The sequence below is a fragment of the Eleutherodactylus coqui genome, chromosome 6 (assembly GCF_035609145.1).
Source record: "Eleutherodactylus coqui strain aEleCoq1 chromosome 6, aEleCoq1.hap1, whole genome shotgun sequence".
In the NCBI taxonomy this organism is placed as follows: Eukaryota; Metazoa; Chordata; class Amphibia; order Anura; family Eleutherodactylidae; genus Eleutherodactylus; species Eleutherodactylus coqui.
The window spans coordinates 217,583,723-217,601,993 of NC_089842.1; the positions used below are offsets into that span (position 1 = coordinate 217,583,723).

At 47.1% G+C, this 18,271-nt stretch overlaps 1 protein-coding gene across 1 annotated transcript in view; it reads left to right on the forward strand.

Moving 5' to 3' along the window:
- Positions 1 to 18,271, forward strand: part of PCP4L1 (Purkinje cell protein 4 like 1) — a 54,838-nt gene that overhangs the window by 25,956 nt on the left and 10,611 nt on the right. Inside the window, exon 2 of the mRNA XM_066605877.1 lies at positions 7,263 to 7,320. Coding sequence (XP_066461974.1) covers positions 7,263 to 7,320 — 58 coding nt within the window. The remainder of the gene's footprint in view (positions 1 to 7,262; positions 7,321 to 18,271) is intronic.

Consider the following 18,271-nt stretch of genomic DNA (forward strand, 5'->3'; position numbering starts at 1 on the left):
GATCTGGCAGCCTTTTTCATGCTTTGCAGCTTCCACATTGCTCAGCAGGCGCCCACATCATATATAGTTTTGCACACAGCCAATAAAAGGATCAATTAAACTTAGCGAAACGATTGGGAGACAGTAAAATGTTCAGGAAACATATGCGTTCTCATGTTAATAAGTTGCTGCTCTGCGGTTCCGTCACCTCCCAGTAACCCTCCACCTGGGCCGCATTGCAGATTACAGTGACACAAGATACCAAATGCTGAATCCCCACTGATCTGATCTGCTGTACAGTTTGCCCGTGAGTCACTAACCTTCACTGAAGTGTATGGGAGTTGCAGAAACTTATCGCGCCGGATTGACAAGTCATATACAAAGTTTGTGAGAAACAAAAGCTAAGGAAGGAATTGTAAAATCAGCGATTGCTGGGTGTAATCTGATCATGGTAATACTGTGATCCTGGTAAGAACATTGCTTGCAATGCAATACCCCAATATGATATAACAGTTGCAGCATTTTCTGTGCCCTTGACAATTCCTTGGAATTGGGCGATTGCATGGAATCAAATAGGAAGATGGAACAATACCTCTGCAGCGCCACCTATTGGAAGGCGGCATTCTTGGAAGTTAATGTAAGACCTTTTAACAGGCCTTGTAACAATAACTGGGATTATGAGCCAAAGCCAGATTCTTGTCCAGAAGGACAAATAACCATGCAGAGACAGACATTTTAGAGTGATTGTTACTTATTAGAGATGAGCGAGCACCAAAATGCTCGGGTGCTCGTTACTCGGGACGAATTTATCACGATGCTCGAGGGTTCGTTTCGAGTAACGAACCCCATTGAAGTCAATGGGCGACCCGAGCATTTTTGTATTTCGCCGATGCTCGCTAAGGTTTTCATGTGTGAAAATCTGGGCAATTCAAGAAAGTGATGGGAACGACACAGCAACGGATAGGGCAGGCGAGGGGCTACATGTTGGGCTGCATCTCAAGTTCACAGGTCCCACTATTAAGCCACAATAGCGGCAAGAGTGGGCCCCCCCCCCTCCCAACAACTTTTACTTCTGAAAAGCCCTCATTAGCAATGCATACCTTAGCTAAGCACCACACTACCTCCAACAAAGCACAATCACTGCCTGCATGACACTCCGCTGCCACTTCTCCTGGGTTACATGCTGCCAAATCCCCCCCCCACGACCCAGTGTCCACAGCGCACACCAAACTGTCCCTGCCCAGCCTTCAGCTGCCCTCATGCCACGCCACACTCATGTCTATTTATAAGTGCGTCTGCCAGAGGCAAAGCAGGCACACACTGCAGAGGGTTGGCATGGCTAGGCAGCGACCCCCCCATAAAAGGGGCGGGCCGATAGTCCACAATGCTGTACAGAAGCAATGAGAAATCCAATCCTGTGCCACCTCCATCTGGAGCTGCACACGTGGGCATAGCAATGGGGAACCTATGTGCCACACACTATTCATTCTGTCAAGGTGTCTGCACGCCCCAGTCAGACCGCGGTTTTTTATAAATAGTCACAGGCAGGTACAACTCCGCAATGGGAATTCCGTGTGCACCCACAGCATGGGTGGCTCCCTGGAACCCACCCGCTGTACATAAATGTATCCCATTGCATTGCCCATCACAGCTGAGGTAATGTCGTGGTTAATGCAGGTGGGCTTCGGCCCACACTGCATGCCCCAGTCTGACTGGGGTTCTTTATAAGTGGACAGATGTAGGTTAAACTACGTGTGCACCTACAGCATGGGTGGGTGCCAGGAAGCCACCGGTGGTACAGAAATATATCCCATTGCATTGCCCAACACAGCTGAGGTAACGTCAGATACAATACAGGTGGGCTTCGGCCCACACTGCATGCCCCAGTCAGACTGGTAATATCTACCTTAACAGTAACCTCGTTGGGGGTAATGTGGTGGTGACTGCGGACCTAGTAGTGCAGTTTTATGTAGTTGGTTTTCGGAATGTGGCCATGAGTAAGTGGTTAGTGGCAGGGGGATGGTGGGGGGGCTCTCTTGTTGTGTCGTTAAAGGTGAAATTCTTGGACTGCCACCAGACGGACCAATGCAAAGGTATTTGCCAAGAATGTTTTCATTGTTGGAGGAGGAGGGGGATGTTTTGGAGACACTATGTGTCCTCTACACGTGTCCGTGGTTATATGCACCTTAACAGTAACAGCGTTGCTAGGAAATGGCCTCGCTGCCATCATGTCTTTGTGAAGCCTCTGTTTCCACACCCCAGTGACATACCATTAGCTGCGGTATAGGCAGAGCCCAGAATTATTAACATTTCAGCGGTAGTATTAGGGACAGGCCCCACTAACATATCACTAGCAGCAGTATAGGAGGAGCGCAGTCTTAGTTCCATTTCAGTAATAGTAGCACTCAAGACAAGCCCCAGTAACAATTCCCATTGCAGCAGTTTAGGGAGATAACAGTCTCTTTCACATTTCAGTAGCTGCAGTATAGACAAGGCCCCAGTTACATTTATGTAGCAAAAGTGTAGGCCAACCCCACACACCTTTCTGTACCATGAGTGCTGGCGAAGAACATAGAAATTGCTATGATTACACTGTAGGTGAGTGCCCAAAAAAATTGGTGTAGCAACAGTACTAATGTACCTCAGAAAAAATTGGCCATGCCCAACCAAGATGGCAGGTGAAACCCATTAATCGCTTTGGTTAATGTGGCTTAAGTGGTAACTAGGCCTGGAGGCAGCCCAGTTTGACGAAAAATTGGTTCAAGTTAAAGTTTCATCGCTTGTAAGAGCATTGAAACGTATAAAAATTGTTTGGAAAAATTATATGAGTGAGCCTTGTGGCCCAAAGAAAAATTGCCCGTTCGGCGTGATTACGTGAGGTTTCAGGAGGAGGAGCAGGAGGAGAAGGAGGAATATTATACACAGATTGATGAAGCAGAAATGTCACCGTTTTGGATGGTGATACAGAACGTAGCTTCCATCCGCGGGTGCAGCCTACGTATTGCTTAGGTATCGCTGCTATCCGCTGGTGGAGAAGAGAAGTCTGGGGAAATCCAGGCTTTGTTCATCTTGATGAGTGTAAGCCTGTCGGCACTGTCGGTTGACAGGCGTGTACGCTTATCTGTGATGATTCCCCCAGCCGCACTAAACACCCTCTCTGACAAGACGCTAGCCGCAGGACAAGCAAGCACCTCCAGGGCATACAGCGCGAGTTCAGGCCACGTGTCCAGCTTCGACACCCAGTAGTTGTAGGTGGCAGAGGCGTCACGGAGGACGGTCGTGCGATCGGCTACGTACTCCCTCACCATCCTTTTACAGTGCTCCCGCCGACTCAGCCTTGACTGGGGAGCGGTGACACAGTCTTGCTGGGGAGCCATAAAGCTGTCCAGGCCCTTAAAGACTGTTGCACTGCCTGGGCTGTACATGCTGCTCGATCTCCGCACCTCCCCTGCTACCTGGCCCTCGGAACTGCGCCTTCTGCCACTAGCGCTGTCGGATGGGAATTTTACCATCAGCTTGTCCGCTAGGGTCCTGTGGTATAGCAACACTCTCGAACCCCTTTCCTCTTCGGAAATGAGAGTGGAAAGGTTCTCCTTATACCGTGGGTCGAGCAGTGTGTACACCCAGTAATCCGTAGTGGCCAGAATGCGTGCAACACGAGGGTCACGAGAAAGGCATCCTAACATGAAGTCAGCCATGTGTGCCAGGGTACCTGTACGCAACACATGGCTGTCTTCACTAGGAACATCACTTTCAGGATCCTCCTCCTCCTCCTCCGCCTCCTCCTCCTCAGGCCATACACGCTGAAAGGATGACAGGCAAGCAGCATGGGTACCGTCAGCAGTGGGCCAAGCTGTCTCTTCCCCCTCCTCCTCATCCTCTGCATGCTCCTCCTCCTCCTCAACGCGCTGAGATATAGACAGGAGGGTGCTCTGACTATCCAGCGGCATACTGTCTTCCCCCGCCTCCGTTTCCGAGCGCAAAGCATTTGCCTTTATGCTTTGCAGGGAACTTCTCAAGAGGCATAGCAGAGGAATGGTGACGCTAATGATTGCAGCATCGCCGCTCACCACCTGGGTAGACTCCTCAAACTTTCCAAGGACCTGGCAGATGTCTGCCAACCAGGCCCACTCTTCTGAAAATAATTGAGGAAGCTGACTCCCACTGCGCCGCCCATGTTGGAGTTGGTATTCCACTATAGCTCTACGCTGCTCATAGAGCCTGGCCAACATGTGGAGCGTAGAGTTCCACCGTGTGGGCACGTCGCACAGCAGTCGGTGCACTGGCAGATTAAACCGATGTTGCAGTGTCCGCAGGGTGGCAGCGTCCGTGTGGGACTTGCGGAAATGTGCGCAGAGCCGGCGCACCTTTACGAGCAGGTCTGACAAGCGTGGGTAGCTTTTCAGAAAGTGCTGAACCACCAAATTAAAGACGTGGGCCAGGCATGGCACGTGCGTGAGGCTGCCGAGCTGCAGAGCCGCCACCAGGTTACGGCCGTTGTCACACACGACCATGCCCGGTTGGAGGCTCAGCAGCGCAAGCCAACGGTCGGTCTGCTCTGTTAGACCCCGCAGCAGTTCGTGGGCCGTGTGCCTTCTATTTCCTAAGCTGAGTAGTTTCAGCACGGCCTGCTGACGCTTGCCCACCGCTGTGCTACCACGCCGCGCGACACCGACTGCTGGCGACGTCCTGCTGCTGCTGACACAGCTAGATTGCGAGACAGAGGTTGAGGAGGAGGAGGAGGAGGAGGAGGGTGCTTTAGTGGAGGAAGCATACACCGCCGAACATACCACCACCGAGCTGGGGCCCGCAACTCTGGGGGTGGGTAGGATGTGAGCGGTCCCAGGCTCTGACTCTGTCCCAGCCTCCACTAAATTCACCCAATGTGCCGTCAGGGAGATGTAGTGGCCCTGCCCGCCTGTGCTTGTCCACGTGTCCGTTGTTAAGTGGACCTTGCCACTAACCGCATTGGTGAGGGCGCGTACAATGTTGCGGGAGACGTGGTCGTGCAGGGCTGGGATGGCACATCGGGAAAAGTAGTGGCGACTGGGAACTGAGTAGCGCGGGGCCGCCGCCGCCATCATACTTTTGAAGGACTCCGTTTCCACAACCCTATACGGCAGCATCTCAAGGCTGATAAATTTGGCTATGTGGACGGTTAACGCTTGAGCGTGCGGGTGCGTGGCGGCGTACTTGCGCTTGCGCTCAAACACTTGCGCTAGCGACGGCTGGACGGAGCGGTGCGAGACATTGGTGGATGGTGGATGGATGAAAGTGAAAGTAACCAGAACATCGCGTGGTACTCGTTACGAGTAACGAGCATCTCGAACACGCTAATACTCGCCCGAGCATCAAGCTCGGACGAGTACGTTCGCTCATCTTTATTACTTATCAGTATGCAGTAGGTCTGACTTGCCTAGTGAGAGGCCTATAGGTGGAGCTATAGAGTCATTGTTCCATCTTTCCATTTGCATATTTCCCAGAGAAGCATGCATGGAGTTATAATTCTCCTCACTCTGTGCTATCTCTAAGTAGAAATGATACCTTTCCTAACCGACATCTATAGGCCTTGCACTAGCCAAGCCAGAAACCTACTGTACATATATAAGAGGTATATACCCCTTATGGCTGTCTGTGCATGGTCTATCTTTTCCTTAAGGAGGAGATTTTGATTTTGGCTCTTATTTCCCGTCATTGTTACAAAGCTTGTTAGAAAATCTGATATTGACTTCCAAGAATACTGCCTTCCCATAGGTGGCGCTGTAGAGGCATTTTTCCATCTTGTTATTTGCATATATTCCAGAGGAGCATGCATGGCCTTATAGGTCTCCACATCTTCTAGGTGCTCTCCCTAAGGAGAAACTATACCCTTCCTGCATGGATTCAGTAACATTCATGTCACTGCGGCAGTGCAGTTGAAACATCCCATCATTCTCCTCTGATGTCTGTACTGTCGTAATCACCTTTTCTCTTCACCTCTCACCCTTTACACTAATTAATCCTTCCGATAGGATTACACACAGCCCCCTTCTATGCTTCATCTCGTCTTCCACCCCCTGCCCTCCACATTAAGCGAGTCGCAGTCCTCAGGACACAAGATACGTGAATCTTCCATTTATTAAATGAGGATTTCAAATTAAGCTTCTCAGCGACGTCTCCTGAGGCTACGGAAAGTTACTTACGATGATGAGTCCCTCGCGCTCTACGGCTGGAGATTTGTTATGTAATTGCCCACAGAACAAAGCGATTCTCTTCAATACACTCTCCTCGGTCTAGTAACCCTTCTTAGACATATCTATTCCTGGACGACGACCAAAATAGCCACCTTTACAGTTCCAACAAAGAGTTGTCAGCCCTCCCCGAGTCTTTCCAACGGATCATTTGCACATAGTTACCACTATCACCAGCAACCACACTGCAGAAGCCTGCGATACTTTAAAAAAACAGGGTCCTATACCTTTTAAAGAATAGGTTTCCAAATAAATTAACACATTTTTGCTCTCTCTTAACCCCTTCCCACCCCAGGAGGTAAGTTAAGCACCAGGTTTGGGAAGGGTTCCCACAAATGGATGTCAACGTATGTCAGAGGTGGTAGTGAGTAAACTATAGGGGGCACAGTGTGGGCAGGGCACAGTCTGGTGGGGGCACAGTCAGAAGAGATGCATGAATGTTCTGCACATCTGCTTCCTCTGTCATTTCTGTGCTTCAGCCTCTGGGCTCGTGACCTACAGAGCAGTGTTGCGGGGAGACATATGTGGTGCCCTACATAAGTGACATTTCTAGCGCTTCCACCAGGGACCCTCCTAGCCAAACCATTTGTTTCCTGAGGCTGGAACGGTGCACCCTGGGACACATTCTAAGAAATGTCACTGTCTCCTCTCCTCCCTAAGGAACATCACCGGGCTCCCAGGGACCCAGAATCTATAGCCTTTTCCTGTCATCTGTGATGTTAAATGTTCAATTGATAGGAGCATCTGTCACATCCTGCTTCCTCACTGTCACTTCATGTCTACGGGAAAATGGACTTCATTCCAGAATCAGCAGCCAACATCCATTTATAAGAGGACACAACACACTTCAGACTACTGCGAGCACCAGATGGGACCTCACACAGCAGCAAATACATGTTTTATCTTGTAGGGCTCCAGATAATAAGAGACATTATGTACGTACACCGATTGTCTCCGACTACCATGTAACACTTCACAGGGACATCAGGGGACCATAGAGGGACGATTGTTACAGAATCCTGTACTTATTATCATTTTTCTTTCTTTTTCCAGTTACGAGCCAAAAGTGAACTACCATCCTCCAATCCGACCGCACGGAACGAGGAGAAGGGTGAGCAATGTCCACTGTACACAGCCATCATTCCTGAGACATAGCAATATATGCTTGTACATGGGGGCAGTATTATAGTAGTTATATTCGTGTACATGGGGGCAGTATTATAGTAGTTATAGTCTTGTACATAGGGGGCAGTATTATAGTAGTTATATTCTTGCACAAAGGGCCAGTATTATATTAGTTATATTCTTGTACATTGGGGCAGTATTATAGTAATTATATTCTTGTACATAGGGAGCAGTATTATAGTAGTTATATTTTTGTACATAGGGAGCAGTATTATAGTAGTTATATTCTTGTACATAGGGAGCAGTATTATAGTAGTTATATTCTTGTACATAGGGAGCAGTATTATAGTAGTTATAGTCTTGTACATAGAGGGCAGTATTATAGCAGTTATATTCTTGTACATAGGAGCAGTATTATAGTAGTTATATTCTTGAACATAGAGGGCAGTATTATAGCAGTGATATCTTGTTCATGGGGGCGGGTTTATAGTAGTTATATTCTTGTACATGGGGGGAGTATTATAACAGTTATATCATTGTACATAGGGGGCGGTATTATAGTAGTTATATTCTTGTACATAGGAGACAGTATTATAGTAGTTATATAACAATTGCCTTGTCAATCCCATATTTGAAAAATACAATCAGCGCAGAATCTGCCGCGGATTTCCGCGGCGGATTCTGCGCAGATTTGCTTTAAGTGGTATTTTTTTTGCATGCAGATATCCACACACATTGCTATCAATGTGATAGCAATGTTGCTGATCCTCGCGGAATGTAGCATGCCGCATTTTTTCTCCCGCGCGTAAAAAACGCAAATCTATTAAAATGCCATCCGCAGGCGCAAAAATCAATTTAATGGACCGTGGATGGCCAATGATTCCCTATGGGCAAAATCCGCTGCGGATTCCACAAATAATCCGCTGTGGAATCCGCAATTCCACTTAGCTAGTGGACATGAGGCCTAAATACTTTACTAAGGTCAAGAAAAACTATATACACCGCATTTCCCTGATCAACCCATTCAGTGATTCTATCATAAAAGGAAATTAGATTAGTCTGACATGACTTGTTTGTTACAAACCCATGCTGGCTCTGGTTAATTACTCCATTTCTATGCAAGTACTTCCATACATGCTGTTTAATAATTTGTTCAAAGATCTTTCCCGGTATAGAAGTCAGGCTCACAGGCCTGTAGTTTCATAGAACCACCTTCTTCCCTTTTTTGAAGATAGGGACAACGTTTGCCCTTTTCCAATCTTCTGGGATTTCTCCTGTTCTCCAGGAATTTTCAAAGATTATGGCGAGTGGTTCAGCAATTACCTCCGCTGCTTCCCTTAGTATCGTAAGATACAATTCATCTGGACCTAGAGACTTAAAGGGGTTGTCCCGCGATAGCAAGTGGGGTTATGCAGTTCTGTATGGCCATATTAATGCACTTTGTAATATACATCGTGCATTAAATATGAGCCATACAGAAGTTATTCACTTACCTGCTCCGTTGCTGGCGTCCCAGTCGCCATGGTGCCGTCTAATTTCAGCGTCTCATCGCCCGATTAGACGCGCTTGCGCAGAAGGGTCTTCTGCCTTCGGCTCGGTCCGCCACGAGCGGCGTTCTGGCTCTGCCCCCTTCTACGCGTCATCGCGTAGCTCCACACCGTCACGTGTGCCGATTCCAGCCAATCAGGATACATGAATAATCTTGTACAAAGTGGGCAGTATTATAGTAGTTGTACTCTTGAATATAATGGACAGAATCATAGTAGTTTTATTCTTGTACTTACGGGGCAGTATTATAGTAGTTATATTTTTCTACATAGGGGACAGTAAATATAGTAGTTATATTCTTGTACATAGATAGCAGTATTATAGTAGTTATATTCTTGTACATAAGGGGAGAGTATTATAGTAGTTATATTCTTTTACATCGGAGTAGCATTATAGTAGTTATATTCTTGTACATAGGGGGCAGTATTATAGTAGTTATTTTCTTGTACATAGGGAGCAGTATTATAGTAGTTATATTCTTGTACATAGTGGGCAGTATTATAGTAGTTATATGCTTGTACATAGGAGGCAGTATTATAGTAGTTATATTCTTGTACATGGGAGCAGTAGTATAGTATTTATATTCATGTACATAGGAGGCAGTATTATAGTAGTTATATTCTTGTACATAGGAGGCAGTATTATAGTAGTTATATTCTTGTACATAGGAGGGAGTATTATAGCAGTTATATTCTTGTACATCAGGGGAATTATTATAGTAGTTATATTCTTGTACATAGGAGCAGTATTATAGTTGTTATATTCTTGTACATAGGAGCAGTATTATAGTAGTTATATTCTTGTACATAGGAGCAGTATTATAGTAGTTATATTCTTGTACATAGGAGGGCAGTATTATAGTAGTTATATTCTTGTACATAGGAGGCAGTATTATAGTAGTTATATTCTTGTATATAGGGGGCAGTATTATAGTAGTTATATTCTTTTACATAGTGAGCAGTATTATAGTAGTTATATTCTTGTACACGGGGCAGTATTATAGTAGTTATATTCTTGTACATAGGGGCAGTATTATAGTAGTTATATTCTTGTACATAGGGGGCAGTATTATAGTAGTTATATTCTTGTACATAGGGGGCAGTATTATAGTAGTTATATTCTTGTACATAGGGGGCAGTATTATAGTAGTTATATTCTTGCACATAGGAAGCAGTATTTTAGCAGTTATATTCTTTTACATAGGCGACAGTATTGTACTAGTTATATTCTTATACATAGGGGGGCAGTATTATAGTAGTTATATTCTTGTACATAGGAGGCCGTATTATAGTAGTTATATTCTTGTACATTGGAGCAGAAGTATAGTATTTATATTCTTATACATAGGGAGCAGTATTATAGTAGTTATATTCTTGTATATAGGGGACAGTATTATAGTAGTTATATACTTGTACATAGGGAACAGTATTATAGTAGTTATATACTTGTACATAGGGGCCAGTATTATAGTAGTTATATTCTTGAACATAGGGAGCAGTATTATAGTAGTTATATTTTTGTAAATAAAGGGCGGTATTATTGTAGTTATATTCTTGCACATAAGGGAAGAATTATAGTATTTATATTCTTGTACATAGGGGACAGTAAATATAAGAGTTATATTCTTGTACATAGGGAGCAGTATTATGGTAGTTATATTCTTGCACATATGAAGCAGTATTATAGTAGTATATTCCTGTACATAGGGGACAGTGTTTTAGAAGTTATATTCTTCTACATAGGCAATGGCTGAATTCATGAATGGGTGTGAGTGAGACCTGCCTCTGATTGGCTCAGCGCAGGAACCAATCAGGGGCAGGTCTCACTCACACCCCCTTCACACTCACTGCAAGACGGCCGCGCTGAACTCCGTCTGCCGGGAAAAGGTAAGTATATATATATTTTTTTATTTTAACACATTTCTGGATGAATTGCAGGGAAGGGCTTATATATTTAAGCCCTTCCCGACAATTCATCCCGCGATCGCCGGCAGCCCATTGCTTTCAATGGAGCCGGCTGTATTGCCGACTCCATTGAATTCAATGGGCAAACATCGTTCTTCTCTGCCACAGCTGTTACAGCTGTGGCAGAGAAGAATGATTTGTCTTCTATATGTTCTCGATGGGGTCGGCGCTGCTGCTGCCGGCCCCATTGAGCGCATATAGAGAAGAGAACAGGAATCGCAGATTGCAGATAGGTGCGATCTGCGATTTCTGTTCTATAATTTATCGGACGAGCGCATAAAAAGCGCTCATGTGTCCGATACCATTGCAAAGCAATGGTTTTAAAAAATCGCTGGACGCATGCGCATGCGCAAATCGGGCGAAAAAACGCCCGTCTGACTGAGGCCTTATAGTTGTTATATTCTTGTACACAGGAGGACAATATTATAGTAGTTATATTCTTGTACATAGGAGCAGTATTATAGTAGTTATATTCTTGTACATAGGAGGCAGTATTATAGTAGTTATATTTTTGTATATAGGGAGCAATATTATAGTAGTTATACTCTTGTACATAGGGGGGCAGTATTATATTAGTTATATTCTTGTACATAGGGGGCAATATTATAGCAGTTATATTCTTGTACATAGGAGGCAGTATTATAGTAGTTATATTCTTGTACATAGAAGGCAGTATTAAAGTAGTTATATTCTTGTACATAGGGGTAGTATTTTAGTAGTTATATTCTTGTACATGGGGGACGGTATTATAGTAGTTATATTCTTGTACATAGGGGACAGTATTATAGTAGTTATATTCTTGCACAAAGGGCCAGTATTATACTAGTTATATTCTAGTACATAGGGGGCGGTATTACAGTAGTTATATTTTTCTACATAGGAGACAGTATTATCGTAGTTATATTCTTGTACATAGGGGGCAGTATTATAGTAGTTATATTCTTGTACATGGGGGACGGTATTATAGTAGTTATATTCTTGTACATAGGGGACAGTATTATAGTAGTTATATTCTTGCACAAAGGGCCAGTATTAATACTGTCTCCTATGTACAAGAATATAACTAGTATAATACTGGCCCTTTGTGCAAGAATATAACTAGTATATCGTAGTTATATTCTTGTACATAGGGGGAAGTATTATAGTAGTTATATTCTTGTACATAGGAGGCAGTATTATAGTAGTTATATTCTTGTACATAGGGGGCAGTATTATAGTAGTTATATTCTTGTACATAGGGGGCAGTATTATAGTAGTTATATTCTTGTACATAGAGAACAGTATTATAGTAGTTATATTCTTGTACATAGGGCGCAGTATTATAGTAGGTATATTCTTGTACATAGGGCGCAGTATTATAGTAGTTATATTCTTGTTCATAGGAGGCATAGTCACAGAGACGGAAAAGTCTATTGTATTGTAATTGAGTCCTTTCACAGTTTCAGACTAAAACTTAAAAATTCTTTATTGAAGATACTTTTAAAAACACATAAACGGGCTGACGCACAAACAAAACATAAAGAATAAAGGATACAAAGGATACCCTTTCTTGACAATAGCCTCCAACCCTATTATCAGATATATGAAGGAGACTCGATCATAGATAAGTGCTACGGAAAAAATTTTTTCTTTTTTTTTCTAGGATTTATAGATCAGTTCACCGTACAAGAAGGATGTATAATGTAGTAGCGAACTTTATAAAACTCCTAGTTATCTCTACTCTAGTAGTGGTACAGAGATTAGCTGAGGTTGGTAATATATTACTCCTTCAGAATGCAATAAATAGTTGCATACAGATCTACCAGTCACTGCTATCTTAAGAATATTGTTCACTTATAAGCAGTGGTATCCCAAGCTCATTTGAGCAGATGGGAGGGAGGAATTCTTCCCACGGTAGAGATATTTGTATGTATAAAAAAGCTCGACGCGTTTCCCCACAATAGAAATTGTGGTTCATCAGGAGCCTAGATACAGCAGTTAGTCTATAGTACAGCACTTTCTTTGTCGTAATAGACCGAAAATATAAAGAAGATTCAGGTACTGTAATGTGGTAGCTCAGAGGGGATGATAGATTCGAATAGCATATGAAGAAGGTGCTTTCGTACAATAGGATAGTTGATAGTTGATGATATTAGAAAGTCCTCTCTCAATAATTAATGGCTACTAGGTAAAATCACCTATATATAGGTAAGTAGTCACCATCTGTAAGGACCTGGTCCAAAGAACTGTCGCTATTAGGTCTCTATAATAGGAGACACTGACCTAGGGCAATCCCTGAGGGCCAGAAAGACAGAGGGGATATAGATCACAATTAGAGATGAGCGAACGTACTCGTCCGAGCTTGATGCTCGTTCGAGTATTAGCGTGTTCGAGATGCTCGTTACTCGTGACGAGTACCACGCGATGTTCGAGTTACTTTCACTTTCATCTCTGAGACGTTAGCGCGCTTTTCTGGCCAATAGAAAGACAGGGAAGGCATTACAACTTCCCCCTGTGACGTTCAAGCCCTACACCACCCCCCTGCAGTGAGTGGCTGGCGAGATCAGGTGTCACCCGAGTATATAAATCGGCCCCTCCCGCGGCTCGCTACAGATGGGTTCTGACAGAGATCAGGGAAAGTGCTGTCTTGCTGGAGTTGCTATAGGGAGAGCGTTAGGAGTTATTTTAGGCTTCAAGAACCCCAGCGGTCCTTCTTAGGGCCACATCTAACCGTGTGCAGTACTGTGGAGGCTGCTTTTTGCAGTGTTGCACTTTTTTTTTTTTTTTTTGTATATCGGCCGTGCAGAGCATTGTGTCCTGCAGTAATTTTACATAGTCCAGGGCCAGTAGTGGTGAGGCAGGGACAGAAGACATATTTAGTGTATATAGGCAGTGGGCCTTTCCAAAAACATTTGGGGAAAAAAATCTATTTGGGCTGCCTGTGACCGTCCTCAGTGTACTGGGTCTCTGCTGGGGGTAGTTGTCCTAATTCATACGCAACCAGCTAAGTGTTATAGCAGGCTTGCGCGAAATTCTTTCCTGCCTCTGCTGTGCGTTCCGTAAGCAAAGTCAGCCTCCAACCACAGGCCAATAAGCGGCACATTTAATTACAGCGTTCTGTTTCTGCACTACTGGTAATACAGCATGCTGAGGGGTAGGGGTAGGCCTAGAGGACGTGGACGCGGGCAAGGACGCAGAGGCCCAAGTCAGGGTGAGGGCACAGGCCGAGCCAGTGCGGTGGCCAGGGGTAGAGGCAGGGCCAGACCGAATAATCCACCAACTGTTTCCCAAAGCGCCCCCTCGCGCCATGCCACCCTGCAGAGGCCGAGGTGCTCTAAGGTGTGGCAGTTTTTCACAGAGACGCCTGACGACCGACGAACAGTCGTGTGCAACCTTTGTCGCGCCAAGATCAGCTGGGGAGCCACCACCACCAGCATGCGCAGGCATATGATGGCCAAGCACCCCACAAGGTGGGACGAAGGCCGTTCACCGCCTCCGGTTTGCACCACTGCCTCTCCCCCTGTGCCCCAACCTGCCACTGAGATCCAACCCCCCTCTGAGGACACAGGCACGAGTGCCTACCGGCCTGCACCCACACCCTCACCTCCGCTGTCCTCGGCCCCATCCAGCAATGTCTCTCAGCGCAGCGTCCAGACGTCGCTAGCGCAACTGTTTGAGCGCAAGCGCAAGTACGCCGCCACGCACCCGCACGCTCAAGCGTTAAACGTGCACATTGCCAAATTGATCAGCCTGGAGATGCTGCCGTATAGGCTTGTGGAAACGGAGGCTCTCAAAAGCATGATGGCGGCGGCGGCCCCGCGCTACTCGGTTCCCAGTCGCCACTACTTTTCCCGATGTGCCGTCCCAGCCCTGCACGACCACGTCTCCCGCAACATTGTACGCGCCCTCACCAACGCGGTTACTGCCAAGGTCCACTTAACAACGGACACGTGGACAAGCACAGGCGGGCAGGGCCACTATATCTCCCTGACGGCACATTGGGTGAATTTAGTGGAGGGTGGGACAGAGTCAGAGCCTGGGACCGCTCACGTCCTACCCACCCCCCGAATTGCGGGCCCCAGCTCGGTGGTGGTATCTGCGGCGGTGTATGCTTCCTCCACTAAACCACCCTCCTCCTCCTCCAACGCAACCTCTGTCTCGCAATCAAGATGTGTCAGCAGCAGCACGTCGCCAGCAGTCGGTGTCGCGCGGCGTGGCAGCACAGCGGTGGGCAAGCGTCAGCAGGCCGTGCTGAAACTACTCAGCTTAGGAGAGAAGAGGCACACGGCCCACGAACTGCTGCAGGGTCTGACAGAGCAGACCGACCCCTGGCTTTCGCCGCTGAGCCTCCAACCGGGCATGGTCGTGTGTGACAACGGCCGTAACCTGGTGGCGGCTCTGCAGCTCGGCAGCCTCACGCACGTGCCATGCCTGGCCCATGTCTGTAATTTGGTGGTTCAGCGCTTTCTGAAAAGCTACCCACGCTTGTCAGACCTGCTCGGAAAGGTGCGCCGGGTCAGCGCACATTTCCCCAAGTCCAAGACGGACGCTGCCACCCTGCGCACCCTGCAACATCACTTTAAGCTGCCAGTGCACCGACTGCTGTGCGACGTGCCCACACGGTGGAACTCTACGCTCCACATGTTGGCCAGACTCTATGAGCAGCGTAAAGCTATAGTGGAATACCAACTCCAACATGGGCGGCGTAGTGGGAGTCAGCCTCCTCAATTCTTTACAGAAGAGTGGGCCTGGTTGGCAGCCATCTGCCAGGTCCTTGGAAACTTTGAGGAGTCTACCCAGATGGTGAGCGGGGATTCTGCAATCATTAGCGTCACCATTCCTCTGCTATGCCTCTTGAGAAGTTCCCTGCAAAGCATAAAGGCAGACGCTTTGCACTCGGAAACGGAGGCGGGGGAAGACAGTATGTCGCTGGATAGTCAGAGCACCCTCATGTCTATATCTCAGCGCGTTGAGGAGGAGGGGGAGGAGCATGAGGAGGAGGGGGAAGAGACAGCTTGGTCCACTGCTGAGGGTACCCATGCTGCTTGCCTGTCATCCTTTCAGCGTGTATGGCCGGAGGAGGATCCTGAAAGTGATCTTCCTAGTGAGGACAGCCATGTGTTGCGTACAGGTACCCTGGCACACATGGCTGACTTCATGTTAGGATGCCTTTCTCGAGACCCTCGCGTTACACGCATTCTGGCCACTACGGATTACTGGGTGTACACACTGCTCGACCCACGGTATAAGGAGAACCTTTCCACTCTCATACCTGAAGAGGAAAGGGGTTCGAGAGTGATGCTATACCACAGGACCCTGGCGGACAAACTGATGGTAACATTCCCATCCGACAGCGCTAGTGGCAGAATGTGCAGTTCCGAGGGCCAGGTAGCAGGGGAGGCGCAGAGATCAGGCAGCATGTACAGTGCAGACAGGGGAACATTCTCCAAGGCCTTTGCCAGCTTTATGGCTCCCCAGCAAGACTGTGTCACCGCTCCCCGGTCAAGGCTGAGTCGGCGGGAGCACTGTAAAAGGATGGTGAGGGAGTACATAGTCGATCGCACGACCATCCTTGGTGACGCCTCTGCCCCCTACAACTACTGGGTGTCGAAGCTGGACACGTGGCCTGAACTAGCGCTGTATGCCCTGGAGGTGCTTGCTTGTCCTGCGGCTAGCGTCTTGTCAGAGAGGGTGTTTAGTGCGGCTGGGGGAATCATCACAGATAAGCGTACCCGCCTGTCAATCGACAGTGCCGACAGGCTAACACTCATCAAGATGAACAAAGCCTGGATTTCCCCAGACTTCTCTTCTCCACCAGCGGACAGCAGCGATACCTAAGCAATACGTAGGCTGCACCCGCGGATGGAAGCATCGTTCTCTATCACCATCCAAAACGGGGACCTTTTTGCTTCATCAATCTGTGTATAATATTCCTCCTCCTCCTCCTGCTCCTCCTCCTGAAACCTCACATAATCACGCCGAACGGGCAATTTTTCTTAGGGCCACAAGGCTCACTCATATAATTTTTGTGAACAATTTTTATACGTTTCAATGCTCATTAAAGCATTGAAACTTGCACCTGAACCAATTTTTATTTTAACTGGGCTGCCTCCAGGCCTAGTTACCAATTAAGCCACATTAACCAAAGCAATTAATGGGTTTTACCTGCCCTCTTGGTTGGGCATGGGCAATTTTTCTGAGGTACATTAGTACTGTTGGTACACCAATTTTTTTGGGCCCTCGCCTACAGTGTAATCAAATTAATTTTTTGCCCACCTGCATTAAAGCTGACGTTACATCAGCTGTGCTGGGCACTGCAATGGGATATATTTATGTACTGCCAGTGGCTTCCTGGGACTCACCCATGCTGTCGGTCCACATGGACTTCCCATTAGGGAGATGTACGTGCCTGTGTATACTTATAAAAAACTCGAGTCTGACTGGGGCATGCAGTGTGGGCCGAAGCCCACCTGTATTTAATCAGACGTTAGCTCTGCTGTCCAGGGCACTGCAATGGGATACATTTATGTACAGCGGGTGGGTTCCAGAGAGCCACCCATGCTGTGGGTGCACACGGAATTCCCATTGCGGAGTTGTACCTGCCTGTGACTATTTATAAAAAAACGCAGTCTGACTGGGGCATGCAGACACCTTGACAGAATGAATAGTGTGTGGCACATAGGTTCCCCATTGCTATGCCCACGTGTGCAGCTCCTGATGGCGGTGGCACAGGATTATATTTCTCATTGCTTCTGTACAGCATTGTGGGCTATCGTCCTGCCCCTTTTAAAGAGGGTCGCTGCCTGGCCCTGCCAACCCTCTGCAGTGTGTGCCTGCGGTTCCTCCTCATGGCAGACGCACTTATAAATAGACATGAGTGTGGCGTGGCATGAGGGCAGCTGAAGGCTGCGCAGGGACACTTTGGTGTGTGCTGTGGACACTAGGTCATGCGGGGGAGGGGGGGGGGGTTGGGCAGCATGTAACCCAGGAGAAGTGGCAGTGGAGTGTCATGCAGGCAGTGATTGTGCTTTGTTGGAGGTAGTGTGGTGCTTAGCTAAGGTATGCCATGCTAATGAGGGCTTTTCAGAAGTAAAAGTTGTTGGGAGGGGGGGGGGCCCACTCTTGCTGGTATTGTGGCTTAATAGTGGGACCTGGGAACTTGAGATGCAGCCCAACATGTAGCCCCTCGCCTGCCCTATCCGTTTCTGTGTCGTTCCCATCACTTTCTTGAATTGCCCAGATTTTCACAAATGGAAACCTTAGCGAGCATCGGCGAAATACAAAAATGCCCGGGTCGCCCATTGACTTCAATGGGGTTCGTTACTCGAAACGAACCCTCGAGCATCGCGATAATTTCGTCCCGAGTAACAAGCACCCGAGCATTTTGGTGCTCGCTCATCTCTAGTGGCCACCCTAGCGTTGCGCCCACCTATCCCATTCTGTCAG